This window comes from Hemibagrus wyckioides, linkage group LG26 (genome assembly GCF_019097595.1).
Source record: "Hemibagrus wyckioides isolate EC202008001 linkage group LG26, SWU_Hwy_1.0, whole genome shotgun sequence".
NCBI lineage: Eukaryota > Metazoa > Chordata > Actinopteri > Siluriformes > Bagridae > Hemibagrus > Hemibagrus wyckioides.
In genome coordinates this window covers 10,172,215-10,200,110 of record NC_080735.1, presented here as the reverse complement: position 1 = coordinate 10,200,110, position 27,896 = coordinate 10,172,215, and the positions used below count along the sequence as shown (strand labels likewise).

The 27,896-nt window shown below is 38.5% G+C and overlaps 3 protein-coding genes across 6 annotated transcripts in view; 2 read left to right on the top strand and 1 right to left on the bottom strand.

Moving 5' to 3' along the window:
- Positions 1-6,246: 6,246 nt before the first annotated feature.
- LOC131346868 (transcription elongation factor A N-terminal and central domain-containing protein) lies at positions 6,247-12,616 on the top strand. Of its 2 annotated transcripts, none has more exons than XM_058380593.1 (2): positions 6,247-6,372; positions 9,560-12,616. In XM_058380593.1, exon 2 carries the CDS (start codon positions 9,568-9,570, stop codon positions 10,612-10,614), a length of 1,047 nt encoding a protein of 348 aa, XP_058236576.1. In that variant the 5' UTR covers positions 6,247-6,372; positions 9,560-9,567; the 3' UTR covers positions 10,615-12,616. The 2 variants fall into 2 exon arrangements, with proteins under 2 accessions (XP_058236576.1, XP_058236575.1); XM_058380592.1 differs by lacking the exon at positions 6,247-6,372 and adding an exon at positions 8,974-9,154.
- A 226-nt stretch (positions 12,617-12,842) lies between these two features.
- rab9a (RAB9A, member RAS oncogene family) lies at positions 12,843-16,840 on the top strand. The gene is made up of 2 exons (XM_058380595.1): positions 12,843-13,087; positions 14,208-16,840. Exon 2 carries the CDS (start codon positions 14,230-14,232, stop codon positions 14,836-14,838), a length of 609 nt encoding a protein of 202 aa, XP_058236578.1. The 5' UTR covers positions 12,843-13,087; positions 14,208-14,229; the 3' UTR covers positions 14,839-16,840.
- A 4,063-nt stretch (positions 16,841-20,903) lies between these two features.
- gpm6ba (glycoprotein M6Ba) overlaps positions 20,904-27,896 on the bottom strand; it is a 41,217-nt gene continuing 34,224 nt past the window's right edge. For 2 of the 3 annotated variants that reach the window (XM_058380458.1, XM_058380456.1), the window contains exons 5-7: positions 27,158-27,231; positions 26,153-26,218; positions 20,904-23,865 (exon numbers count right to left, since the gene is read on the bottom strand). In XM_058380458.1, the coding sequence (XP_058236441.1) occupies positions 23,713-23,865; positions 26,153-26,218; positions 27,158-27,231 (293 nt within the window). In that variant the 3' untranslated portion in view covers positions 20,904-23,712. Of the gene's footprint in view, positions 23,866-25,108; positions 25,220-26,152; positions 26,219-27,157; positions 27,232-27,896 lie in introns of those variants that run through there. The other variant, XM_058380457.1, reaches the window with a different exon arrangement.

Genomic DNA, 27,896 nt, shown 5'->3' with positions numbered 1-27,896 from the left:
CCAACTCCATATTAAATTCATGTGCATGTAAAGGCAGACGTCCCAAAACTTTTGGCAATATAGTGTGTGTCATTTATAAACATGTAATTTCAAAACATCTCAGAGTGTTACCTACATAGAGATAAAACTCCAAAAAATAATGGCACTGAATCTCACCTTGCACCTTCTTTGAATTATAGAACCTTTTAATATAGAAGATTTCTTACTCTCCAAGGGTTCTACATAGAACTATTTTTGAGAAAAGGTTCTAATGGCTGAGTATAGAACCATCTGTATTTAGACAACATAACTTTTTGCCAAAAATAGAAAAGGAACCTCATTTTGCAGAAAAGGAACCTCTTTTTTTTAAGTGTATGCCAGACCTACACTGGACCAAATTCTCTGTACATTGTTGACTGTTCTCTGAACACTGCAACAAAGGACCTGTCTGTACCAAAAGTGGGCGTGGCCATTTGGCGCCAGACCAAAAATCACACATCTGGGACTCAATTCTGTCATTTTGACATCATTAAAATTAATGTTAGAATGTGACAACTGCAGCCTCCACACACGCTTACTCTCGGCTGAGTGTGCAAGCTATCATGTTAACACTCATTGCACGTTCCCAGTTGAGAATGTGATCCCGTGCCTCCAGGAACAAAGAGGCTTCGCTACTTGCTGTGAGTCTTTTGTCAGAGGACAGCTGAAGAAAGAAAATTTCAGAAGCTGCCCCCCCCTCTCTTTCTCTCTCCTTAAGACTTGCTGCTTCATGCCTTCCTCCTGTTCTCTATTCTCATCGCATTCATTACATTTCACCCCCCCCTCTCTCTCTCTCTCTCTCTCTCTCTCTCAGGCTCTGATAAAGTGCCTGAATGCAGCAGTGTGTGTTCTTGCTCGCCCATCAGGCGTAAGGAGGGGCCAAAGAGACAGGAATAGAGAGAGAGAGAGAGAGAGAGAGCGAGAGAGACAGAGAGGGAGAGAGAATAGAAGAAAAAGAAAAAGAAAAGGAATGTGCAGACTGTTGTGAAATCTGATGGAGGTGGGGGAGGACACTGCAACTTGCACGCTCAAGAAGCCTCGCCATGGGACTTGTGCCGCATCCTCGCTCCCTCGGTCAACGGATATTATGTCAAAAATGATGAGCCCTGAATGTTAGATGCTGGCTGTACTTTCCCTGTCAATATTTTTCTTATTGTTGTTATTGCACAAATTGAACCTGCTTCAAATGATTACAGTAAAACGATTGCTGGTGCGTATCCATCCGTATTATTCCGCACTATCGTAAGATCACTATATCTGAATTCATCACGTCTTATCTGAGCTTGTGCACCTGTTCATGCTGTCTAGTAATTAATGGCAACCAAAACCAATCCCAGACAGTTCCTCCTTTGTCCCTGTCTTTTTGCCCACAGCATTCTCATGACTGTCTGCTGCGTGAGATTCCGTGTAGGAGGGGCTGCTATGGGACGAAGTGCACTTACTAGGACATTTACACAGGGATTGTCTCTTTTATATGATGTCATACATGAATAAAATGCCACACCAGTCAGTCTGTGTGGCTGTGCTTTGAATATGATCTCATTCAGGGCAGCATGAGGTCATGTTATTCTTGATTATTAATGTAAGTTAAACATTTATAAACATGACGTCATAATAATGGAATTGCTGTTATCTTAAGGGCTCTGACTGGCTGTACTGGTTTTGGGCAGGGACAATAAATGTATTGTAATAATAATAATAATAATAATAATAATAATAATGTTTTTCTGAATTTTTAATGTAATTTTAGGTTTTACAATATGCAACATAAAACTCAATATATTAACTATTTTAATTTATTTAAATGATTTTATGATAAATTAATTCATAGCTGAAAAATGACACATCATCATAAAAACTCATTTTAAGCATGAGAGAAATATTTATTCCTATAGGACATGTGAGGAGCTCTCAGTTACTTAAGAGTGTTAGCATTCTAGCTAACGTTAGGTTAAATATTATCTACTTAAATGTTCCGTAATGTAACTGTGAACAGTAATGTAATGTAATTGTGCCAGGGGTTGATAAAAAACTTGTCTCCATTATAACATTACAACTAACTTTTTATTCTAGTAAACTAGTAGCTTAATTTGCAAACAAGTGTTAGCGCTCACATCTTATGGCATGATATGATATGAGCAGCTTTATGACTTTACATGACACATAGATTTGCTAACAAGCTAGGTCATGTTAGGCTAATAGTTCTTAAATCTTGTAAATATAACCAAGGACTATGAGCTTATTCTGTTGTGTAAACAAGTAGCCAAGACTGCTAACATGCTAACATTGTATTATGTAATTTAGTCAGATCGCTAACTTAGCTACAGTAAGCTAACTATTATATTGTATGAAGGGTAAAAAATGTAGACTACCTGCTTGCTAACATTACATTTTGTGTTATTTACCTTTTGTTATTTAGCCAGGTGGCACTAGCAACCTAGCTTATATTAGGCTAACTGGTAATTTGTGTAACAGTAATAGCATAGCTGGTTCTCAAATTCTCAGCTCACTGGCTTTCTTGTAATGGTTGAAAAGCTATGTGGTAATTAGCAATGATTAAACTTGGTTTAAATAGAATGATAAACATGACTGTTATTATCCATGAGCAAATATCCTAAAGATATAAATAGGCATGATTGAGGTTTTAGCATGAATTACAAACCTAAAAATTCATAAGCAGAGCAAGTGTGTTATCCAAGGTAATAGCAGCTGTTTTTTATATTTCTAAGAGATTTTGTAATGGTTCTCAAGAATGAAAATCAAATGAAAACATGTTTCACAACAACAAAAAGACAAACCACTGCTTCCCCACTTTTCTGCACAATAAAAATTAAGCGAAGGTTAAACACTGTGATGATAATATTGGCCAGAGCTGGCCGGCTGTAATGGGCGGTCGCTTCTCTGCCTCTTCAGTGTGTTCCCAGAAAAGAAGAAAGATTCATGGGGAGAAAAAGACCTGTGAGTCACTTGATTATAAACACAGCCGGTTTCTTTCTCTTTCTCTCTCTCTCTCTCTCTCTCTCTCACACACACACACACACACACACATAAAACTGGCCAAGAGACCTCCCTCCCACCTTGTAGTTCACAATCAACACACTAAAGGAGGTCAAAGATTCATAAACACAAATCTCCAGAGAGAATGTAGGAAAGGGAATTCTAAAATGTACGCCGTCTTCACCCAAAACCTCACCGAATCTTCACACAGAATTACACTGATCCTGCAGCTCCACAGCATAGCACAATAAAAGTTAAACACATTACATTAACACAACACATAATATTATCAGATGTTTTGAAGTGAACAAGGACTTATCGATCCAAAGCCCAAACAAGACTCGGCCTAGTCGAAACAATTTCAGACTCGAATTAGAAACGAGTGTTTACAGATTATAGATAATGTTTGCTTTCATATAAACATTACAGAGGAGAGCAAAGACTGTGCAAAGAAAAAATAAGACTGTAGATCGAATGCCAAGGCAAACTAGAGCTTTCACATTCCTTTAAAAGTATTTACAATATTATGCTGGTCTTAAAGTTTTATTTCACTCCGTAATTACGGAGTGTTTGTACGCAACTAAAATTAGCTAGAAATCTGGCCTGATATTTGCCTTAATCTTTTACACACCAAACTAAGACCAAGCCTGTGTTCATGGCCTGAGAAAAAGACATCTTTAAGTATTAAAGTCAATCATTTCCTTGGCTATCTTCTTCAACCATTTCAGAACTACTCTGTACAATAACACATGAAGGCAAGTAATCAATTTCAGAATACAGAAAGTACTCAAATTCTATATTTTCATTTATTCGTCCATTTTCTGTAGCGCTGATCCTACACAGGGTCACAGGGAACCTGGAGTCTATTCCAGCGGAATCAGGGGACAAACTAGATGGGGTGACAACCCATAATGGGACACATTCAGCCTACAACACATGTCTTTGGACTGGGGAGAAAACCAGAGTATGAGGACACCATGTAAACTCTATGTATCGGAGGCGGGATGTAGTAGTTTAGTGGTTAACTACTGATTGGAAGGTTGTGAGTTTGAATCCCAGGTCCACCAACCTGCCACTGCTTGGCCCTTGAGCAAGGCCTTAACCTCAATTGCTCAGTTATCATCCATTCATCTTCAGTATCCAAGTTATCGTGGTCATTGTTGCTGTGGATACAGAGTCTATTTTGGGCATAAGCTGGGAATACATTGTGAATGCCAGTCACACACACACACATTCACATATAATTCACACCTAAGACCAATTTAGCCAAAACAGGAAACCCATGTAGAATGGGGAGAACGTGTTAAGATGATGAAGCAGCAGTTCTGTCCCTGTTTGTATTAATAAGTACTGGATATAAGTATTCAAAGGCACTAAATATTACTGAATATGTGTCAGGTCAGAAAATCAGCAAATCATAAACACCTAATTCAGAAATTTATCCTCCGTCACAACCCATCATAAAGTTTGTGATGTTTTAAAGGACTTGTGTCAGCCAAGTAGTAGAAAGTAAATGTGATTTTTTTTTTACTTTGAATGAGTAAATGTTATGAAAATTCAAGAGTATTCTTTAAGGGAAAATGGTGAGGTTTAGATTTCTCACTCTTGTGCTTCTAGCTCAAGGTCAGACTCACAAGGTCTGTCTCACGTCGCCTCACTTTATCTCACACTGTCTTTACACTTTGCTTTGTAGAACAAGTTTCTCTCTCTCTCTCTCTCTCTCTCTCTCTCTCTCTCTCTCTATGTCTCTCTCTTCCTTGCATCAGTTTTGCACTTGCTGCATGCAACCTGTCTGCCTTCCAACTACTGAAACAACTGTACCTCATAACATTCCACTCAACTTAGTGGTTTATTATATATGATGTTGTCCTTGCTATATGCTCTGTGTTATCATGGCTAATCAATAGGCCATGCTAGCCTTCAACTGAACCCATCATCCAAAATACAAGATCATAAGTTAACTTGGTGTCTTCAAAGAAACAATACATGCTCTTGTCATCACTTGGGATGATTTATTTTTGCACGGGACCAGCCGACCCCCATGCAGAGTTACGTTTCACTGACATTTCAGCGTCCTAGTTTGCCGAACTAAAGTGAAGTGAATGGAGGAAATAGATAAGGGTACTGAAAATTGCTGCGCACTCGAGCTAGGCAAGCAAACAAGTCGGTTCTTCATCGCCTGCTGGCTTTGAACAGCATCGGTGTGTGATGAAAGAGACACGCATGCAAACCACAAGGAGCAGCAACAACCCAGCATTATGCTAACATGCCTTTACCAACGACCAAAAAAAGTGGTTCCTGTGTTGTTTTCGTCAAAGCTTATCCTACGTGGTTTTGTAGCTGGGATCAGTTTTGATGCGTCTTTTACAATAGCTCGCGTTACCAAACTGAATAGCGGAAGACGGTTAGAGATTTTACGACAATAAGCAGGAAACAAATAGCCAACTTGAAAAGTGGAGTGGCAAGATGTTAGGCAAGACAAGGTGCTGCGCTGCTTAATTATCTAAAGGGCAAAGTTATATTCCCAGAATGTTTTCATATTTGTTCTTTGGTGCCAAATGAATAGTAATGATGACTTCATCCTGGCTACATTGCTTTGACCTCACAGATGTGTAGTTTGATCATTTCAGTGGCAAGGCTGGTCTCAAGGCTGACCTTCAACACCCCCCTCCACCCACCCTCACCACAATCACCAGCATTTAAATGCATATAAAGAAAGGTTGCTAAAAGAAAGGTGATAGCAGACTTTGCACTGTTATAGCTGTAGTGAGTTAAACTAATGTCCTAATTAGCAGGTTGTGAGCTCTGTTTACATGTTGCAGATAACTCTGCTTTGTTTCGTTAGACAATCAGTTGAATGTTACGGCTGTAACCCTGCCCCACTGCTCACGCTCAATCTCTCAGCATTACAGTGAGTTACTCACTCACACTGAAGTAAGAGAAAACACATGGGGCCTCAAACACCATGCATGCAACCTCTAATACAGCAGCTCTCGAAAAAGCTGTAACTACATGTACTCTTAAAATGGCTGACGTCCTAGTGAGAAAAAAGAAAGAAAGAAAGAAAACACTAAGTAGATATGAATTATAGCATATGGGACAGAGTCCACGAGCACAGTGAAGCAGGAAATGACTCTGCTTCTTGCACCTTCATGGCGCAGAAGAGAAAACCATGAGCTCTGATTGCCCTCTTGTGGAGTGAGGGGAGTGAGAACTCAGTAAAATTCCACTTGCTTGCAGAAGTCACACCCGACTGAGCTCAGATTAGACTGCAGACACATTAGTCAGAGCCACTGGTAGGCCTTGAGCTTTTGGTGGGGATTGTGCCTCTTGATGAAAGGCTCCAGAGCTGATAAGGTATCAGGCGCTCAATTTCTAAAGTGCTGATTTATGAACACATTTATAAGGTTCCACCCATATACACTAATGGGTATAACTGAAGAGTGTGTGTGTGTGTGTGTGAGTGTGTGTTTGTAACTCGGTGCCAGTCACTGTGTGTGTGTTATTGTGTGTCAACAAGACTGGGTTTGTGTGTTTCAAAGAGAGAGAGAGAGTGAGAGAGAGAGTGTGTGTGTGTGTTTTATACCTTTGTGTCTGTGTTTGTGTCTATAAAAGTGCATTTATGGGTTTGTGTTTCTAAGCCTGTGTCTGTATTTATGTTTGTGTCTGAGCCTTTGTCTGTGTTTATGTCTGTGTCTGAGCCTGTGTCTGTTTTTATTTGTGTTTATAAGCTTGTGTCTGTGTTTATGTCTGTGTCTGAGCCTGTGATTATGTCATGTCTGAGCCTGTGTCTGTTTTTATCTGTGTTTTTATAAGCTTGTGTTTGTGTTTACATCTGTTTTTATAAGCTTGTGTTTGTGTTTACGTCTGTGTATGAGCCTGTGTCTTTTTTATTTGTGTTTCTAAGCCTGTGTCTGTGTTTATGTCTGTGTCTGAGCCTGTGTCTGTTTTTATTTGTGTTTATAAGCGTGTGTCTGTGTTTATGTCTGTGTCTGAGCCTGTGATTATGTCATGTCCGAGCCTGTGTCTGTTTTTATTTGTGTTTATAAGCTTGTGTCTGTGTTTACGTCTGTGTTTTTATAAGCTTGTGTTTGTGTTTATGTCTGTGTATGAGCCTGTGTCTTTTTTATTTGTCTTTCTAAGCCTGTGTCTGTGTTTATGTCTGTGTCTGAGCCTGTGTTTGTCTGTATCTGAGCTTGTGTCTGTGTATTAGCCTGTTTCTGTTTTTATTTGTGTTTCTAAGCCTGTGTCTGTGTTTATGTCTGTGTCTGAGCCTGTGTCTATGTCTGTGTCTGAGCCTGTGTCTGTTTTTACTTGTGTTTCTAAGCCTGTGTCTATGTTTATGTCTGAGCCTGTGTCTGTTTTTTATTTGTGTTTGTAAGCCTGTGTCTGAGCCTGTGTCTGTTTTTATTTGTGTTTCTAAGCCTGTGTCTATGGTTATGTCTGTGTCTGAGCCTGTGTCTGTTTTTATTTGTGTTTCTAAGCCTGTGTCTATGTTTATGTCAGGTCTGAGCCTGTGTCTGTTTTTATTTGTGTTTATAAGCTTGTGTCTGTGTTTACATCTGCGTTTATAAGCTTGTGTTTGTGTTTATGTCTGTGTCTGAGCCTGTGTCTATGTTTTTATAAGCATGTGTCTTTGTTTATGTCTGTGTGTTTTATATGCTTCTGTATCTTCTTGGATGTATTTTTAATAAACATCCTGTATGTTTATTTGCCTGTTTCTAGGCCAGTATATGTGTTATGCTTCTCGAGTCTCTAGCTTTCTGTGTGTTTAGAAGCCTGCGTCTGTGTGTGTTTGTAATCCTGTTACTATGCACATGTAAGCCTGTGTGTAAATGCATGGTTGTTTGTTTGTCTGTTTGTAAGCCTCGCTATATGCGAGTGCATATCTATACTGTTACGTCTGTGCGTGTGTGTCTGAGCATTCCTAAGGCTGTGCTTGTAATTGTTCATGTGTGTGTATGTCTGTATGAGTTCTCAGGTTTCTTTCATTATCGAGAGAACCCACACATTGTCTGTTTCTGTATGACTCTGTTTGGAAAGAAGGTGTGTAAGCTTGTTTTCTTCTTTTGTCAATGTTCTTGTGCACGTTACCGGATATTACCCACCCCCTGCTTGAATACTGTAGGGAATTGCTTTATATTACCAGGAAATCCCAATAGACCTCCACACCAAGTCTTTTAGCTCAGGCTGGTGGTGAATGTTCAGCTCAGTCAGCATTCAGCGAGGAGAATGAACCTCAAAACTGCTCTCTTTGTGTATAGTGGCCTTTTACGTCCTTTCTTTTTCTTCTTTTCTTTGGACTGGATCCATCTCATTTCAGTTATTTCTTTGTCTAAGAAATGAATAAATAACATAACTTTTAGACAGCCTTAAATATAGGTTAACATTCTACTGCTGCAAACATACACTGGAACACTGTGAACTTATTACTATAGTTATCATCAATAGCTATCATAGTCAGCAGTATCTTTTGGATTTTATATCACATTAGCATATATATTATAATTGAGTGTATCCTATTGTATAATGGTTCTAGACTTTAAAATGGGAATGAATCAGCTTTGAAGTATTTGAGATCTGTTGTATTTCCCAAAACATTCTAGTTTGTAGGATTATATTTAATTATTATTGCATCCTGTAAGTAGTCTTTATTTGTCACATATACATTGCAGCACAGCTGAAATTCTTTCTTCACATATCCCATCCTTGGGGGTTGGGGTCAGAGCGCAGGGTCAGCCCCTGGAGCAAGGTGGGTTGGGGGCCTTGCACAAGGGCCAAACGGTGGCAGCTTGGTGGTGCTTGGGCTTGAACCCTGATCCTCCAGTCAATGATTCAGAGCCTTAACCCCTTGAGATACCACCAGGTTAATGCCTTAACTTAAAGTAGATCTGTATATCAAAGTCTGTTTAATTTCAGTCTAATTTCTCCGCAATGTTACAGATATTACGTCAATAATGTATATACTAATAATGTAGTATAATATATAATAATGTAACAATAATATACTCAATATAGTTGAGTATTATACGCATTACGTCCCTATTGCATTCCTTCTAATACGCCCTCTAGCGGTGACGGTGGGAATCGTTCGCGGAAAACCACAACAAACATGGCGGCTTGGATTTTATATAAATCGGTAAGGATTTTGTTGTAGTAGTAGTATTAGTCTATGGTGTGTCACAAAAAAAACATAACGTAGAATTTTAAAAAATGTTGAGATTTTTATATGTCGGTAACGTTATATGTCCGTCGATAATATGTGTTTGAAACACTATAGTAGCCCAAACAGCTCACACAAATAGGCCTAAACTCTCTCTGGTTCAATGACAAATAGTTTCACACTTTCTACTTGAGTGCCCTTTATAGGGAACGGCAGAATGGCGTGTGTGCCCTATGTAGTGCACTACGTGTTCAATAGCGATTCTGTTGGGTTCAGCCTCATTTGCTGCCTCGCCTGTTGCCTTATGTTGTAACATTGAATATATATATATTTAGTTCTAGTAATGACAGTTTACAAAATAGTGTTTCTCTTTTGATTTAGATGTGAAAATGGAGATAAAGGAAATTACACGAATGGCGATACAAATAGAGAAATTACACAAGGATGGAAATTATGAAGACCTTTCATCTTTACTCAAAGACATTTACAACACCCATGTGACATTAGAGCAGTTACAGACCACTGATATTGCCAAGAGTGTTTATCAACTTTTAAAGTCATGTCCTGTAGCCAATGTTCGAAAAAGAGGAAAGGGTGTGCTCTCGAAATGGAAGCGCTTGTATGGTCAACGACATGAACACCAAAATATCAAAGGTGCAAGTGATCCAGAAGAATGTGAAGCAGCTGAACAAGATAAAGCAGGCACATCCGAACGGGACCTAGATCACAAAGTGACTGACGATGAAACAAATGTATGCTTCAAAGCTGACGAGAGTAATGTGGGCCAAGAGTCATCTTCTACAAGAGATACTTTAAATGCCAAGACTGTTCCTCCTCCTGAAGATGATTTGAGAACCACCTTAACAGTTCCATCTGTAAATACCAGCTCCACAAATTCCTCAGTCCTGAGAAACAAGTGTGTTGAACTCCTTATCCAGGCTCTAAACCCAGATAAGACTGATCCTGAGCTGACAAGTCAGCTAGCTCACACTATTGAAACACACATAAATGCCCTCCATGGCCACAATCCAGCCAAATACAAATCCTGCATAAGAAGCAAGGTGGCCAACCTGAAGAACCCAAAGAACCCTCATCTGCGCCAGGGCCTTCTGAGTGGCACATTGGCCCCGGAGGTATTTGCTCAGATGTCTTCCCAGGAGATGGCTGGTGATGAGTTGCGCCAGCTCAGGCAGGGCTACACGGAAGCGGGCATCAGCGAGCACCAGCTGCCACAGGGACCGGAGGGGACGGCTACGACAAAGGTGCGATGCCAGCGCTGTGATGGGATGGACTGCAGGGTGACGCAGATCTCCCGCGGCACACTTTTCCTGCCCTCCTGGGTAAAGAGAGGTAGTGCCGATGAAGAAGCTATGACCTTCATGACTTGTGCTAACTGTGGGGCACAGTGGTACCATAATCGCTGGGTGTGCCTTTGATTTGACACTGAAGACATTGAAAAATAAATTTAGGGTTTTTAAGACTTTGGAAGGGTGGCGCAGTTGGTTTTCACTTCAAAAGACCAGGGACCTTGGTTTGATTTCTGTGTGTAGAGTTTTCATGTATTCACTGGGGTCATCTGGTCAGCTGTGGTACGTGGATTGGTTATTCTAAATTGCTGTGATGTGTGAAATGCTGTGTGCATGGTTCCCCGAGATGGACCGACATCCAGTAGAGGGTGTATTCCTGCTTCAAGTCCAGTGTTCTAAGGATTGGATCCAGATCTCCCACCACAAGAGCCATATTCATTTATCAAAAAAAAAATTGTATTACACTACATTACATTGGCTAATGTAAAGTTAATCTTCTGGGTTTTGTTTCTTTGTAATATTTACACATCAAGTATTTTTATAAATACTTCTGTTAACTACTAAAACTTGGGATAAATCCAGGATTAAACATATGTCCAGAATCCCTTTTAAATAGCCTACCCTAACCAGAATAAAGCTGCTACTGAAGATGGATGGATGGATAGTTGGATGGATGGATGAATGAATGAAAAATCACTATTGGTGATATATCTTTGCAGATGGATTTTCTTTTGTTCTTTATAATTTAAGTGCATTAAAATATTTAGTTTAAACACAAATTCTACTCTTTTCATTGCAATGTTTATTATGTATAATGTTCACATTTATCTGTGCATGCTAAAATGATCATGCTTACTAAGCCTGAAACACAGATTTCCTGTTCTACATGTGGTGAACAGCTGCTCAGTATGTCACTCACGGTCCTACTGCTCACAATACTCAGTTATTCTGGCCGAGTAAGATCTACTTATTAGGAAAATGACTTGGCAATTGCTTGTTACATATTGTGACAAGCAAAAATGTAGAAAATGAATAGAAATGTAAAATGAAATGGGAGCATCAGTTCAATATGCATAATGTAAATTATGATATGCATATTTCACAAAAACAGAAACTATGTCATCTGAAAGCATTGTGATGTGATATGAATATTAATAGATGCTATGCCTCTGTTGTTCTGTATTCCTGGGAAAAGCCTTTCTCATTTAATAGGACACTCTCGGATCAGCACCAAGAGACAATGCACTCGTAGAGGAACGATCAGGCCTAAACTCCATCACCTTCCTCCAGACATGTGACCCAAAGTGTGCCACATGTGCAGCGAGCATGTGACTCAGTAATCTGCAGTCTGGGGGCAGTTTACCCAGGATGCTTTGCTGCAGAGAGCTGCATGCATCAATGCACAGCCATTGTACACTGTAGGCTTGTTGCTTTGCAGTTGTCTGTTTTGACGAGTTTCATTTGTTGCACTGTTTGTGGAGAGATAAAGCACATTAATAATAGGGTGAAACTTGTGATTTGTAGCAAAGATAAAAAAAATTATGGCAGAGTTATAGGTAATTCAGAGGCCTGTGACAAGCTTATCCAGCTGTTTGGGTGGGATGAAAATACACTAAATAATGAGGGATAGTCTGTAACCTCTAACTTTGATGGGGGCTGTGTTATTTCTCCAGCGTGTATTTTGGATAGTGCCGTCAATGACGCTGAGTCGATTCGGATTCTGATTCCGAGTCGATTCATCACAAATTTATCGAGACCAAATAAAATAGAGGACAGAAAATGAAAAAAAAAAAAAAAAAAATTACCAAATGAGTTATGACTAACAGTATGCATAAACAGAAATGTTGACACTCTTTAGTTATTTAGAGAAACTGCCATTTTAGGCCAGGTAACTCAAGTTATATAGTTACAAGCTAAATAAATCATTTTTAGGCAAAGGTTTTAAGATGCCTTATATTGAGTAATATTGTATTTATTATAGGATCTTTGTCGATGATTTCAGATTTTCCATTTTGCTTTTCCATTGTAAAATACTGACAGTTTTGGAGTCATCTCGTTAATTCTTAATACCAGAGTTTGGAGAATCGACTCTTTGGAATCGACTCTCGGCACAAACTAAAGATACTTTTCTTTCCTAAATCCTATTAATTGTATTTGAAAACAGTGCGAGGTTAAACATCTAGCCTTACAGTTGATACCCACCTCACCATGAGGTCAAACAGTGTGGAAAAGATTGGGCAAAGGATTTTCTTTGCCTTAGCAGTGTCGCCATTGCACGTCAATGAAACTTGATTAATGATAAGGTGCTGTATGTTTGCTGACCATCAAAAAAACAACTGATAAAGACTCGTTGCCTCATACACTCAGCCAGCACCTGACTGGCTGTTTTAAGCCATGTTTTCAGTATTTTAACAGATTAAGTTGGTTAGAAATCCACTAGTGAAGAAGAAGAAGTGCCTCAATCTGCGTGTAAAAGTGTCTGTCTGGTCATATGAATATGAGGGAAGAAGCCTGGGGCGCCATGACTCGGAAAAATCCCCACAATACCGGAGGAATGGCGCCGCACACACAGCTCTTCCATAATCGTCGCTGAAGTATAAAGGTAAAGAAACCCTTTTCTGAAAAATATCTGTTTTATTTGTAGGAATTATTAGAAACATATGAGCACTGTCAAGTTTCGGGAGCATGACAAGTTTTTATAAAAGTTGTACAGGCAGTTTGCTTTAAAGCTAGCATAGATGCTAATCAATCCAGGAAGCTTGGACAAATTATTTCCACCTTTCACGCTGACTTCTAGTCTGTCAGCTGTTGTATAATTTATATTTCTCGTTTACTCTTTAAACATTGTGTGATATCGTTGTTTTGCTTTTAGCTTGCATTTTAGTAGCTAGTCTGTAAGCGTATAGTTAGCCAATGTCACTGTACTAGCTTTCCTAGATAACGTCTCTTCACTGTTGTCTGACATGAAAGTGAATAAAAACAAACGTTTGTTTGTCCAGTTTGTTTTCAGGAAGTCACAGATATACTTGGGGAAAGAAATCCTCCTTCTTTTACTCCTTATTGAAATATTTAATCTTTAAGATAGCTGAAATATGTCACTGACCTGGTCATTTTAAATGAAATGTTTGCTCAAGCAGGAGAATAATTATTGGCTGCCAATTCTATCTGGGGTTTTTTCCCCCTTCACATGATCCCACATCTAACTTTTGCAATGAATGAACCACTGTCATACAAATTCATCCAAGCAGCTGAAATCTCACACATTCCAGTCCTACAGTAGATGATATGATCTGTCTGGATGTGCTTTGGGTTTAATTTGGCTTTTGAGACATTGTGACCTTTCAGTATGCACCTGTCAGTTTAGAAATACTGTTTCATGTGTCTCTATACATGTTTTTTAGCTCTCCTCTACTCCATCCATCAGTGAAATGTGCCAGTCACTGACTCGTTATTGTTTGAGTAGTGGACGACGATTTTCTGGACAACAACGAGGCTGACTTAGTAGCGTATGTGCAACTGGTACGAGTGTATCAAGTGCAGCAGTGGGAGGGAACTGGCATGTGACCAAATTGAGGGGGGATGAAAAAAGAATCATTCACAGGCTGCTCTGTTGTATCAGCAGATGATGCTGGTCTCTAGATCAGCAGAAACGTTCCCAATTTTAAGCCAGGTAACTTCTTGCTAACTAATAGTTCCCTATATGTCTTTTTTGTGTGTGTCAGGATTCACATCGATTTCATCACCATGGCAGCCAAGTCATCTCTACTAAAGGTGATCCTGCTTGGGGATGGCGGCGTGGGCAAGTCGTCCCTCATGAATCGCTACGTTTCGGACAAGTTTGACGCGCACCTCTTCCACACCATCGGCGTCGAATTCCTCAACAAAGAGCTGGAGGTGGATGGGCGCCGGGTGACCCTGCAGATTTGGGACACTGCCGGTCAGGAGCGTTTCCGAAGCCTGCGCACGCCATTCTACCGCGGCTCTGACTGCTGCCTTCTCACGTTCGGCGTGGATGACGCACAAAGCTTCCTCAATCTCGGGCACTGGAGGAAAGAGTTTGCATACTACGCTGACGTGAAGGAGCCTGACAGCTTCCCTTTCATCATTCTAGGCAATAAAATCGATGTTGTGGAGCGGCAGGTGACCACAGAAGAGGTGCAGCGTTGGTGTTGTGATAATGGCGGCCACCCGTATTTTGAAACTAGTGCCAAGGACGCAACAAACGTCGCCGAGGCTTTTGAAGAGGCTGCAAGGCGTGTGTTGGCACTGGAGGATCGTCAAGCACATGTCATGCCCTCAGACGTTGTGGATTTGCGCAGGAAGCCACGCTCTAGCAGTCGCTGTTGTTTGTAACAGCTGGAGGTTTTGGCGAAGTCAGTCACACCATTTAAAACTGTCTAATGGACTTTTAAGGACTTACTAGGGCTGTAAAATTGCTCTACTGAGTCTCTGAAGGTTTTTAGTCATCCAGGGTATATTGAGTGTCTAAGTAGTAAGTCATCGAAACTGGACTTGAGTTATAATCGTTAAAAATATTGCTCCACATGTTGGTTTTTGCGCGACGTTCAGCATTATTACACAAAAGGCTTTGACTAACTGTGATAACACATTCAATATGACCCAGATTTCCACAAACCTTCAGAGTCTTTTGGAGCTTCTACAAAGCAGGTGGCACTAATGTGCAAGAATCTGTAGCTCCAAAAAACAAGTCCTGCAGTTCTTTTGTTTTTTTTCTCATTTGAGGCCTTTTCCAGGCCAGTGAAAAGTCTAGCACTCACTAGGGAACAGAGTTTAATGTACACCAAACCAGTCCAAAGTTTTGACTACACTGAATTGAAACTAAATTTTGAAACTATTAAATGTCTCCCTAACCACTTACACTCTCATCATGTGATGTGTTTTTATTTAATCGGGTTCCTTGAAAGGATATTTGCAAATGTTATAAGTAAACGCACTGAGATGGATGTTCATGTTTAAGTGCATGCTGATTTTAATAGTCTTGGGAAAACCCACTGGCCATGTGAATGGCTATTTCAGAATGCTAAAAGAATTTGAGGATGTTTTCAGGTTCAACATGTTGATATAAATACGATTATGTGGGTGGAAAAGGTTTCCCGGATGTGTACTAAAAACATTTTGACTAAACATATCATTTGAGCACTATATTTGTTTCTCCACAGTGCCTGTACTCCTCCAATGGACAAGCATTGCTTTGGGCAGCTTTAAGAGACACTAGAAAGAACACTAGTGGCAAATGAAATACTCCTGGTCATTGTTTTAAACATCATCTACCTGGTGTGACTTCATTACACAAATAAACAGTCTGACAAACTCTAACACATCATAATAACTGCCTAGCTGCAGTGATGTGTCAGACCTTCACTTAAGAGCTCATACTGTGTACGTGTAGGACTTTATCTTTCATTCAGTAGGACCAGGATGTAGCTCTTACTTTGTATCACATAATCCCATGACAAACTTTTTAATGAACATTAAATCAAAACTTGCTTCAGAACCTTTTTTTATGTTTTCAACCATTTTATTTTAACTCCACATTAGGAAAGCCTTTCCTTATTTCCATTTAGAATGTAACACAATTTTTACTATCATGAACCTTACTAAGTGTTTGTCCTAATGAAACAGAAATCACTTTTATTTTAACTGTTTTTCGAGTTAATTTTTTTTTTTTAAGCCATTTTTCGAGTTTAATTTATTGCAAATTTGGTGTGATTTGTTTTTGGGGTTTTTTCTCTTAGCTTCATAACTAAGAATATTTTGTATATTTTTTTTCTGAATTAATATCTAATGTGTTTTCTCTGTAATTTCTCGTCTCTGTCAATTTGTTGCAAATAAATAAGGGGGTTGGAAAATGGGTGGTTTCAAAAATCAAGCTATTCATAAATGTGCAGTCTTCTCCTACAAGTCATTTGTACCATCATCAACCCTGCAAAAGCTAATGTACTGAAACTCTAATTTAAGCCGTAATGAAAGACAGTCCTTTAATTCTTGTATAAATTCAATTACAATACAAGTGCTATCTTTTTTTTTTTTTTGTGAATTTGTGATCTTGCTTCATTTTTGCTGTCACCATGAGGATGATTACCTGCCAGTTCCTTACTATGTATTACCAATACGTGAAGTATTTTTATACAGTAAGTTGCGATTATGTAAGATAGTGATAATATAAATAACAAAAGACTAACAAAGGCAACTTTTTTTGATGTTAATAAGAAAATGCGTCTTTTATCCTGAAGGCTATTCTGTGGAACAATGGATAAAGATTCAGCTGTTACAAATCACTGAAACTGGAGACTCCTTCCAACACTGTTTAATAAACATCTCCATACAGAAAGCTTCGTACTGTATCGCTTCAGATTCTGATCTTAACCTTACACAAATACACCCTCTTCACCCCCACCCACCCCCTCCGGGGTCCTCCTTGCACCTCAGGAATTGGGTGTTCATTTCTCACTACTGCCCTGTGTGTTTTCCCTGCATGCTTTCCTCCTCTGGTTTCCTCCCCCAGTCGAAAGACGTGTTTTAGGCTGATAAATTGTTCTTTAAATTATACATAGTTTGTGTATGATTGTGCTCTGGGATGTATTGACACCGCTCCATGATGTCCACTGCCTTGTGCCCTGAGTCCTCAGGGATAGTCTCCAGGCTTCCTGGGACTCTGTGTAAGATGAGCTCTTCCAGAAAGGGATGGATGGACAACTAGGTGAAAAAATAACTGATATAAATGATAGCTGGAGTTAAATGGGGCCAAATGTCATCTGTCTAATAGATAAAAACTTTGGTCACTCAGAGGAGAGTGTTTAAGAAGAGCAGAATTTAAAATGTATGATGAAAAAAAGGAACCATAAAGCAAGTTAATAGTTTCAAAAGAGCCAAAAGTACGATTTGCCATGATGTCCTCAGTCTCTAGACCTTAAATAATGGCGGTGTAAAACATCTGGCTGAATTATAACACAATGGCGGTTATAATGATATAGTGTGTTGGTTACAGACCCCAGGGTCCCACCAGACTGCACCATGATATCTGACATTTACAAACATCTGTGAAGCCTGACACACCAATTGACCTTGAAACGTGTTTTTTGGTGTTCTTTGTTTTGTTCTAAAAAGATGGCACATTTCTGCACTCAGCAGTAAACTCCTAATTTGACACAATGAACTGTTGAGATGACATTTTTAAAATGGTGTTATTTTTAATATTTTGTTTCTCCACAAGATGGCATCAAATATCCACGTTTAACACCATGGTTCAGTTTTGTGTGTGTGCGTGTGTGTTAGGGCCAGAGGCTTTTATTGTCTTTCCAACCATATATACTGATGCAGTACACAGTGAAATGAAGCAACGTTTCTCCAGGACCCTGGTGAAGAGGTCATTAGTACTACATACATAAACTCCATAAAGACAGGGCTACATAAGACAACGCAGAGCCAACGGCTAAAAAGTAAAAAAATGAATCTATTAACATAAACTGCATCCTTGTGCAAAAATATGCAAGACAAGAGACGATACAATAAACTACACAACAGATACAAGACAGACACATAAAGATCATAAATAAAAGCTCAGAGCAGTATACAATCTGTTTGGAGTGCAAAACAGTTGTGTGTGTGTGTGTGTGTGTGTGTTACTATAATCTGCTAGAGGAAGCAGATTATAGTAAAGTATCTCTTTTATAGAATATGTATTCACCTTATAGTTCATTTATATCCAGCTGTCTATTATTGGTTCTTCCTTATTATGTGTATTATGTACAGATATAAGCTAATAAACATTATTTTGTTAAGGCATCAACACACTGAACATTCTTCATTGTTAAACATTTGTACTAGTTTTTCAAGGTTAAAACACTACAGGATGTGCTGTTACTGCATCCCTAAAGTGTTTGTTCCTTTTCTTCCATGCAAATTTACAAAGATTTAATTTTTTATTAAAGAGGTACACATCACAACTGTTACCACACTAAATTGTTCTTGCTCACCATGAAAACACAAAATGTCTGCCTTTCCCATGATGGAAATCTTCAAGCTTTAATTTATGAATGATACAAAACACTGACCCCAAGAACCATTCAGAAATTCTGAAATGGACATCTCTCAGTAAACCTTCACCATATTAGTGTTAGGTGTTTTTATTTGTTAAGTAAGAATCTCCTTGTTACTATACAAAATGGGAACATATTTCAACATGTTAATAGAAACCTGGGATTGACTTGAAGCCTGTCAAAGCTGCTGTTATAGAAGATTAAGCAACACCTTCTGACCAGTCAGATTTGAGAATTCAACAGCACTGTGACATAAATGTTTATTGGATTATGTTAATGTTGTTTATTATTGGATAGCTAAATAAGGTGTGTCACCCTGTACACCTAAGAAAATTAGATCAACAAGGAATGCTAATATGCCAATAAGATGCACAAATATTAATAGTGTCATAAACACATGGAAAACAAACAGAAATCTTGTTTTCGGTAACGTTAGCCCTATTGTTACATACGCCAGCGCGACTCATGTCCACGACAACACTAACACTAACAGCTCTATTGAATCCAGTCTGTACTGACTACAACACTGACCAGGACACCTGCTGATGTACATTATATTGCCAAAAGTTTTGGGACATTTGCCTCTACATGCACATGAATGTAATATGGAGTTGATTCGCTCTTCACAGCTGTAACAGCTTCAACTCTTCTGGGAAGGCTTTCCACAAGGTTTAGGAGTGTGTTTATGGGAATTTTTGACCATTCCACCAGAAGTGCATTTGTGAGGTCAGGCACTGATGTTGGACGAGAAGGCCTGGCTCGTAGTCTCCACGCTAATTCATCCCAAAGGTGTTCTATCAGGTTGGGATCTGGACTCAAGATGGCGGGTCAAGTTCCTCCACACCAAACTCACTCATCCATGTCTTTATGGACCTTGCTTTGTGCACTGGTGTGCAGTCATGTTGGAACAGGAAGGAGTCATCCCCAAACCGTTCACACAAAGTTGGAAACATGAAATGGTCCAAAATGTCTTGGTATGCTGAAGCATTAAGAGTTCCTTTCACTGGAACTAAGGGGTCAAGCCCAACCCCTGAACAACACCTGAATTCAATGATTTGGAGGGGTGTCCCAAAACTTTTGCCAAAATAGGCAATATACGTATATAAACTTTATGGTAGACCCATATTTTTTGTTTTACAGAACAAATTGGCATTAGGAAAGAATAAAGCAATACAGAATATAGAATGTTTGAGTGTGATATTATGTATGTTTATGTATGTTTGGGGCTCTTATGTATTCATATGTGTTCAGGTCCATGAATTAACTGCACTGGTTAGATTTGGTATAATGAGGTTTGTATAGTCAGTTAGGTGGTAAAGGTTAAATTATTTATGTTAATGTATCGATTTCAAAGGCACCGTTCATTACTCAATTATTATAACCGGTTAAAATGGATTATTACTGAAAAACAACAACAGAAAACTAGTGTATAAAAAGTATTTACATTTCAAACTGCTGTGTAGATAAGCTGGCACAGTGATATGAAGAACTCAGAACCCTTAAAATAGTTTTCCTCTATAGATTCTGAACAAAGTTGGTCACATTTCGATTGGAGACATCTAAATCAGATTATATCGAGTCCTAGCAGACTCGGCTGTATCACCAAATATTGATTTGTTGCTTTAGGAATCTAAATTGTGTTGTATTGTGTGACCCAAATGGATCCTATTAGCAGATATTTATGTCTTCTCCTATAGGAATATTCTTACAGGAAGGAGTTTGATAGGAATGGTTCAGAGATATGACGGAAATTCTAATTAGAATCCAGTAAAAGTTTCTAATTAGACTCTAGGACGTTTTCGACTTTGGGATTTTCTGACAAGGGATTAAGGTTTTTGCTCCTCCATCATATCTTGGATATATTAGATCATATGTGGAGATTCTGACAATCATTAAGCATGCAATAATGTCTTAAAGTATAAAGTATTTAATGCACTTTGTATGTGAAGCAGGGCAGGACGGCAGCTAGCACTGTTGCCTCACAGCAAGAAGGTCCTGGGTTCGAATAGGCAGGGGCCTTTCTGTGTGGAGTTTGCATATTCTCCCCGTGCCTGCATGGGTTTACTCCGGGTACTCCGGTTTCCTCCCACAGTCCAAAAATAGGTACATTAGGTTGATTGAGGATAGGAGTGTGTGTGGTTGTCTGTCTATATGTGGCCCTGTGATGAACTGGCGACCTGTCCAGGGTGTACCCCTGCCTTTTGCCCAATGTGTGCTGGGATAGGCTCCAGCAGATCCCCATGACCCTAATAAGTAATAAAGCAGGTATAGAAAATGGATGGATGGATGTATATGAAGCAACAATTAAACACCTTTTCCAAAGTTGGTTTGCTGAATAAAGACCAAAGGCAGCATGTGTTGATCATAGAAAATATCATTTTTACTAGAGAAGGTTACAAAAATCACTTTACAGGATTCATAAAACTTTTCAAATCAAATGGACTATGAAACATCTAGGACTACAATCCCATCAACGTACAATGGCTAGTTATTTTTTAGGGAATGACTGGGAGAAGGGGGGGGGGTAAACACCGCCTATCAGAATTCATCAGAACAGTGGACTACACAATCACCTACAAAGTGAAAGCAAAAAAAGAGGACTATCATCTTTCCATCATGCAATAACGAGGGAACGATAAAAACATCCAGGCACACATCTTTTTATACAAAAAAAAAGTATTCATGGGCACATCCCTGCAGTCACGTCCCCTTTAAACAGAACAGAACATGGAGCAAGAAACTTTAATATTCAGCACTGTATGAGTGGACAACACTAACATGCGTTCCAAAAAGATGTCTGAAAGAAGAGTCGTGTTGTAAGAGAGAAAATCGAAACCAGCGATATAAAGATTTACACTACTATATATATATATATATATATATATATATATATATATTTATATATAAATGCCGTGAAAGCAAGGCTCAATTATAAAATACCATAAAATCATGGAAAATTCTGTACTTGTACAGGGCAGTTTTTGGGATGACGTTCATATGCACGTAAGAAAAGAAATCACTGATCAAATCACAAAACTTGGTATATATCAAGCCATGAAACGTTCCACAAGAAGAGAGCAAAAAACCACCAAAAGCATATTTAGAAAAGTGAAATATTCTCAGGGGGAAACAGGCGGGAGGACCAGCAAGTGAAATTCTTTTTTTTTGTTTTGTTTTTATTTTATTTTTAACACTATTCATCACTATGAGACATTTTACACATGTTGGTCTCACTCTTTACCAGAAATGTCACATGATGTCACATGATTTTAATATTTAACACTCGTTTCTGTGCTGGTCGTTGCAAGGGGAATGTGATCTTCACTCCTGGATGAACATTTACAGTTTGGGAGGAAAACACAGCCACCTGGAAATCGTTCTTTCTTCCTTTATGTTCACATGCAGTGTTTGTTTTCTAATCTGTTTGATTATGTATGTCGTTTATTGTTAATCTTATTTAAGATTTATTTTTATTTGATAATATTTTTTCTCATGATTTTTTTTTTATTCCTATTTTTTTTTAATATTCCATACTTCAATCATACACTTCCCTCATTGTTGATCTCAGGTTAAATCTAATATTCATATTATCACGATTCCAACATTTGCACCGGATTGTTTGTACTTTTGAATCAGTATCGTTGATGATTTGTTTGTTAAGAGATTATTGATAACTAGGTTACAATGAATAATCATTCCATTTGATCAGAAAAACACACTTTTCCCTTGAAGGAGAGAAATTCTTAAAGAGTGAATAAATATATGAGTGTTTCATGTCAGAATAGTGCAACATATCAAGCACAGATATAAAAACGCTAAATGCCTCATGCTTAATGCTGAGCTAGACGTAAAAGCTGAGCTTCCACTTTCTATGATTTTTAGGTTTAGTTTATTGACTTGATTTGGGTTTTGGGAATCACATTATTAATTTTTTTTAAAAATATTGATATGTTGTACAATTCAGAGAAAGTGGAATTCAGAGAAAACTGTGGTTTTGTGTAAATTGAAAAACCAGTGATCAATGGCCTAATCTCATTATGTCTAAAAAAAACTTTTTCTATCATATACAAGACATCAGAGTTGATGTGGACTGAAAAAGATATATATTTTGAGGCCTGATTAAGGTGGAATATGTCTAATTTAAAAAATAATGAAAGTCCAAGCAGAGTAACAATCCGAACAGTTTGTGCTCAGTATCAGAAGTTTCCTTAACATGTGAAAATTTATAGATTCATATCGTTGTAGGTTTTTTTTTCCATTAGTGTATATGTAATGGGTTTTAATGTAACTTTAATTTAAAATATTTTATCATTGATGTTTCTACTGTCAATTGAGACATACATTATTATTATTATTTTTATTACTGTCCATTTTAATAATTGGTGCTAATTTAATCGAATATTTGCTTGAGACAGGCAGGGCTAATTTTTGTTTATATCCAATCTACAACAACCCCTACCACCATCTTGCTGTCAGTTTCACTCCATTAATTTTACACTGCAAGCAAGCAGACCCAGACTTCATACTAAATCTAGCAGCAACGGCTAATGCGGCATCTACCATTTTTCTATCCGTGGTCTCAAGTACCAGTATAAAAAAGAAAACAAACCACAAAAAAAACAAAAAATGTTAGTAGTAAAAAAAGCTGTTTAGGAAACCATTAACCAAGAGCGAGAGAGAAAGAGATCAGAGAAGTTTCATATTAAACCAGTCATACGTTATTAAGTATTAAAAAAACAACAACATTCATACACGTTCACTCAGTTCCTGCAAAATGTCTGTAGCATGTTAGTGCAGACAGTAAGTGCTGTGAGGTTGTGTGTTACGTCAACAGTGTCAACAGTCGTAACCTGGAATTTTCACTTTCGGTTTTAGCCACTGGTCGCTAACAAAAAGCACAGAAATAATTACAAATTATTCTGAATATCATGCATGCATTTCCATACCATCTAACTTACCAACATGGAGTAAAAACACATCTTATGACTGTCATATATGACTGTAAAACCAACAACTGACGCTGTATCGCGGTCATAACTGCTATATAACACACTGTTGCTGTAGCACACTACTAGGCCATGTTAGTTAGCTCTGTTTTGAGTGTGTGTGTGTGTGTGTGTGTGTGTGTGTGTGTTTAGTTGTGGAATTAAGTTGATGTCTGCCTCATTTACGAATATGAGTTGAGGCCCTCCTTAGAGCGTGACTGCACGTCCTGCAGCTCGCCGTCGTCCTTGGTCTTGATGTCCTGGTAGGCGTGAGTCTGCTGGCATGCGCCCTTCAGATACGCCCAGTTTGCCGACAAAATCATCAGGTAGTGCACCTGCAACAAGAGGAATGAGGACAAGGAAGAACGGGAGGAAGAAAAAGGGACGAAGAGAAAGGGAAGAGGGAGTGTAGTATTAGCAGTGAGTGGGTTAGTCAGATAAAACTAGCTATTAGGCTACAATTCGGTTAGCATCTATAGGACGAATTTAGTGAAAAAATAAAAACCTTAATTGAATGTATACAACATTTTAGTTCATGTAAGTCTGCATGAAACATGGCTTTGATGTTAATTTAGAGTAAGATGGATGTTAGTGAACAGCTCAAGCTAAGCTATGATGCTGCTATCAGCTAAACCAGCTAACAATGATTAAGTATTACGGCAGATGTTTTCAGAACATTGCACGATTGTTATTTGTTAAATATTACAATCTAACCTACTTAAAACCTGTCGAATACTTACTGAACTTCATAATAATGTTCTCTGCTAGCTAGCAGCAGTCAACTACACCTAAAACTCTTGGACTAAATAAAAAGACAGAGAGTTCTTGTTCTGCATAATAAATGTTTATTTCCAATTAAGACTTAGAAAAGAGCCTCTACTTGGAAGCAATTCTATATATCCGAACTTGACAGTGAATAAAAAGTCCAAAGATGGCCAAAAGTCAGTAAAATCCACATTACATAGCGCAAAACCTAAAAACTCTCAGGATCTGTAAAAGTACAATTCATGCCCTTCACAGGTACAATTGATGAAAAGTGAATGTCAGAGTTGAATTGGGATCAAACATCGCACCAAATGTTTCTAGTGTAGTGACCTTTCATTCACTGCATTAATCCACTAAATAAACTCCCTCAGGCTGTAGTATTTGAACTACCTTGGCTTCGACTACTGGTGCCTCAGGGCATTTATGGTACAAATAATGGACAGAACAAGTCCCTTAATACTGATCCTGGGCCTGAGATTAGTTACTGATTAGATTCTAAAGCACACACGTGATTGGAGATGTTTCTAGTTAATGTTAATATGACAGGTCTTATGGCCATCACTGGTTTTAAGACCAACTTGTCATTGACGTTGATGAACTGAGTAAACATTCTCTAGAAACCTGACCAAATCTTTTGATTACAACAAGACACAATTTACTGCACTACATGTTCTTGATGATCAATATAATCCTCAGTAAGCTACAGCATAGTCCATGGTGTCAGTAGTACACTTGCTTTGCTCTATCTCCCTTTCTACATCCCTCAACCCACTTCTACCTCTTCTTCTCTGTCAAAACATTGTCTACACTTTGTGCTTGCCCTCTCGAAAGCGCAAGTTTTTAGAACTTAGTGGTGTGGCTGTGGTCGTGGCTCTTAAACTTCAGCACGGCATAGTTATATGTGGTGGCCATCATGTAGATGAGCTAGGAGGAAGAAAGCAGAGGAGAAGAGAGCAAGTGGGTGATGTGGACCTCAATCCTGTACAAATGGGAGTTACATTTGCACAAGCACACTGAGAATTAGACAATGAATCTTTGGCATTATGTCATTAACCTTCATGTTGTGTTTGGGCTCAAACTGACTGAGCATTAAATCTAAGCTTTAACTTAGAGTATGTTAGAGTGGTCAAAGTATATGTGGGAGTGGTTGGAGTATGTATTGGAATGGATAGGAGTGGTCAGAGTATCTGTGGAAGTGGGTGGGAGTGGCCAGAATGTGGGTGGGAGTGGTCAGAGTATCTATGCGAGTGGTCAGAGTATCTGTGGGAGTGGGTAGGAGTGGTCAGAGTGTCTGCGGGAGTGGTCATAGTGTCTGTGGAAGTGGTCAACGTGTCTGTGGGAGTGGGTGGGAGTGGTAAAAGTATCTATGGGAGTGGCCAAAGTATCTATAGGAGTGGGTGGGAGTGGTCAGAGTATATGCGGGAGTGGGTGGGAGTGTTCAGAGTATCTGTGGGACTGGGTGAGAGTGGTCAGAGTATCTGTGGGAGTAGTCAGATATCTGTGGGAGTGGTCAAAGTATATATGGGAGTGGTCAGAGTATCTGTGGGATTGGGTGGGATTGGTCAGAGTATCTATAGGAGTAGGTGGGAGTGGTCAGAGTATCTGTGGGAATCGGGTAGGAGTGGTCAGAAGATCAGTGGGAGTGAGAGAGCATGTAAGTGGCAAACAAATCATGAAGGTTTAGATGTCCATAGCTACAATGAATAAAACTATAAATCACCATGACAACAGTCTTAACCGGTTTCCTTGAGTAGTGCAAAAAAAAAATCACAGTAATGTTATGGTAAGATGTAAATGCATGTCATTTGTTGAACATGTGGAAAAATAATATGGTTTGCATAGTTTTTTTTATATTACCAGTGCAATCACAGTGGCTCCAGCTCCAGCACACGCAACAATGTAAAGATGGTAGGACAAATAGAACTGCAGAGGAAGGAAAGACATGTGAGAGCCATTTCATACTGAACAATACACTCACAGATTCTGTTTGTTCACAGAAGAATAATAATGTTTAAACACTTTTTCAGCATTAAAACTCTAAAACAACACTTTTAAAACAGAATTTCTATTAATGACTTTGATTTTAGTCCCACTGACCAAAACCATCTCTTTTGATATATCCATTATAGCTTTCCATATTCTCAAGTACAATTAATACAATTAAACCCATTAACACAGATAAGGCATAACATTATGACCACCTGCCTAATACAACAATCCTGACTTGTCGAGGCATGGACTCCACTAGATCCCTGAAGGTGTGCTGTGGTATCTGGCTTCAATATGTTAGCAGCAGATCCTTTAAGTCCTGTAATTTGTGAGTTGGGGCCTCCATGGACCTCCATGGGCGCAACTTACAGGACTTAAAGTATACTTTTGATAGATACTGACCACTGCAGACCGGGAACACCCCACAAGAGCTGCAGTTTTGGAGATGCTCTGATCCAATCGTCTAGCCATCACAATGTGGCCCTTGTCAAACTCGCTCAAATCCTTACGCTTATGACTTTGTATGTTGCATGTTTGTATGTTGTATGTTCACTTGCTGCCTAATATATCCCACCCACTAACAGGTTCCATGATGAGGAGATAATCAGCGTTATTCACTTCACCTCTCAGTGCTCATAATGTTATGCCTGGTCGGTGTATTTTCCAAAAGTCCAAAAGATCTTAGCATCCTCTTATTTCATTAAAGTAATCATGGTTATTACAGAATACAAGCAAAATGATAATGATAATACTTGATAATATGTTTCATTGTGGTATTAGTCACTTTAGATAATGCTATAAAATAGACTTCTTTTGCTCCTTTTTTTAAAAAATTTCTCACACAAACATTTGAAATAGTGGGTTGATCTTTACCTCGCTGGTGTTGCAAATGTCAGCCAAGGTTTGTCCACATGCTTTCCCAGGATCTGCATTCCAGGGAATGACTCCTGAAGATATACAACAGAACACCACACGTTAGGTAAAAAGGATGAAATGCAATCTCCAACCCTGTCTTGATGGAAAATATACACATCATATGTCAGATAAAACAGAAGAGCAACAACATGTACATCAAGTGAACATGTATACATCATGTGATTGAACTGAGTTACATTAACACACAGTTTGTTTTCGTACATTCAACATGATTTGAGGATATATTTTTAAAGCCCTAAGGAAACTCAAACTCTACAAACTCACCCAAACTTATTATCAAACCCAGGTCAGTGGTTTTCTGTAATAGCCACCTTACTTGAACTATTCAACAATGCATGTTTTCTTTGTGTTACTGTCTCTATTGCTGCTGGATATGCTGAATATGGATAGTATTTATCTATCTATCTATCTATCTATCTATCTATCTATCTATCTATCTATCTATCTATCTATCTATCTATCTATCTAATCATGTAAATAAATAATTAATATATTTATATTTTACCTTTCATTGGAATTTTTTCATAGTGATTATGATTAGTGATTAGTGAAGATTTCATAATGTAATTGTTTTAAATTAATACTATGTGAATTGAAAAGACTTCATTTCGAGTAACAGTAATTAGAAACTTGATTAAATTAAATTCAGTTTAAGTATAAACGTCATGTTTTTATG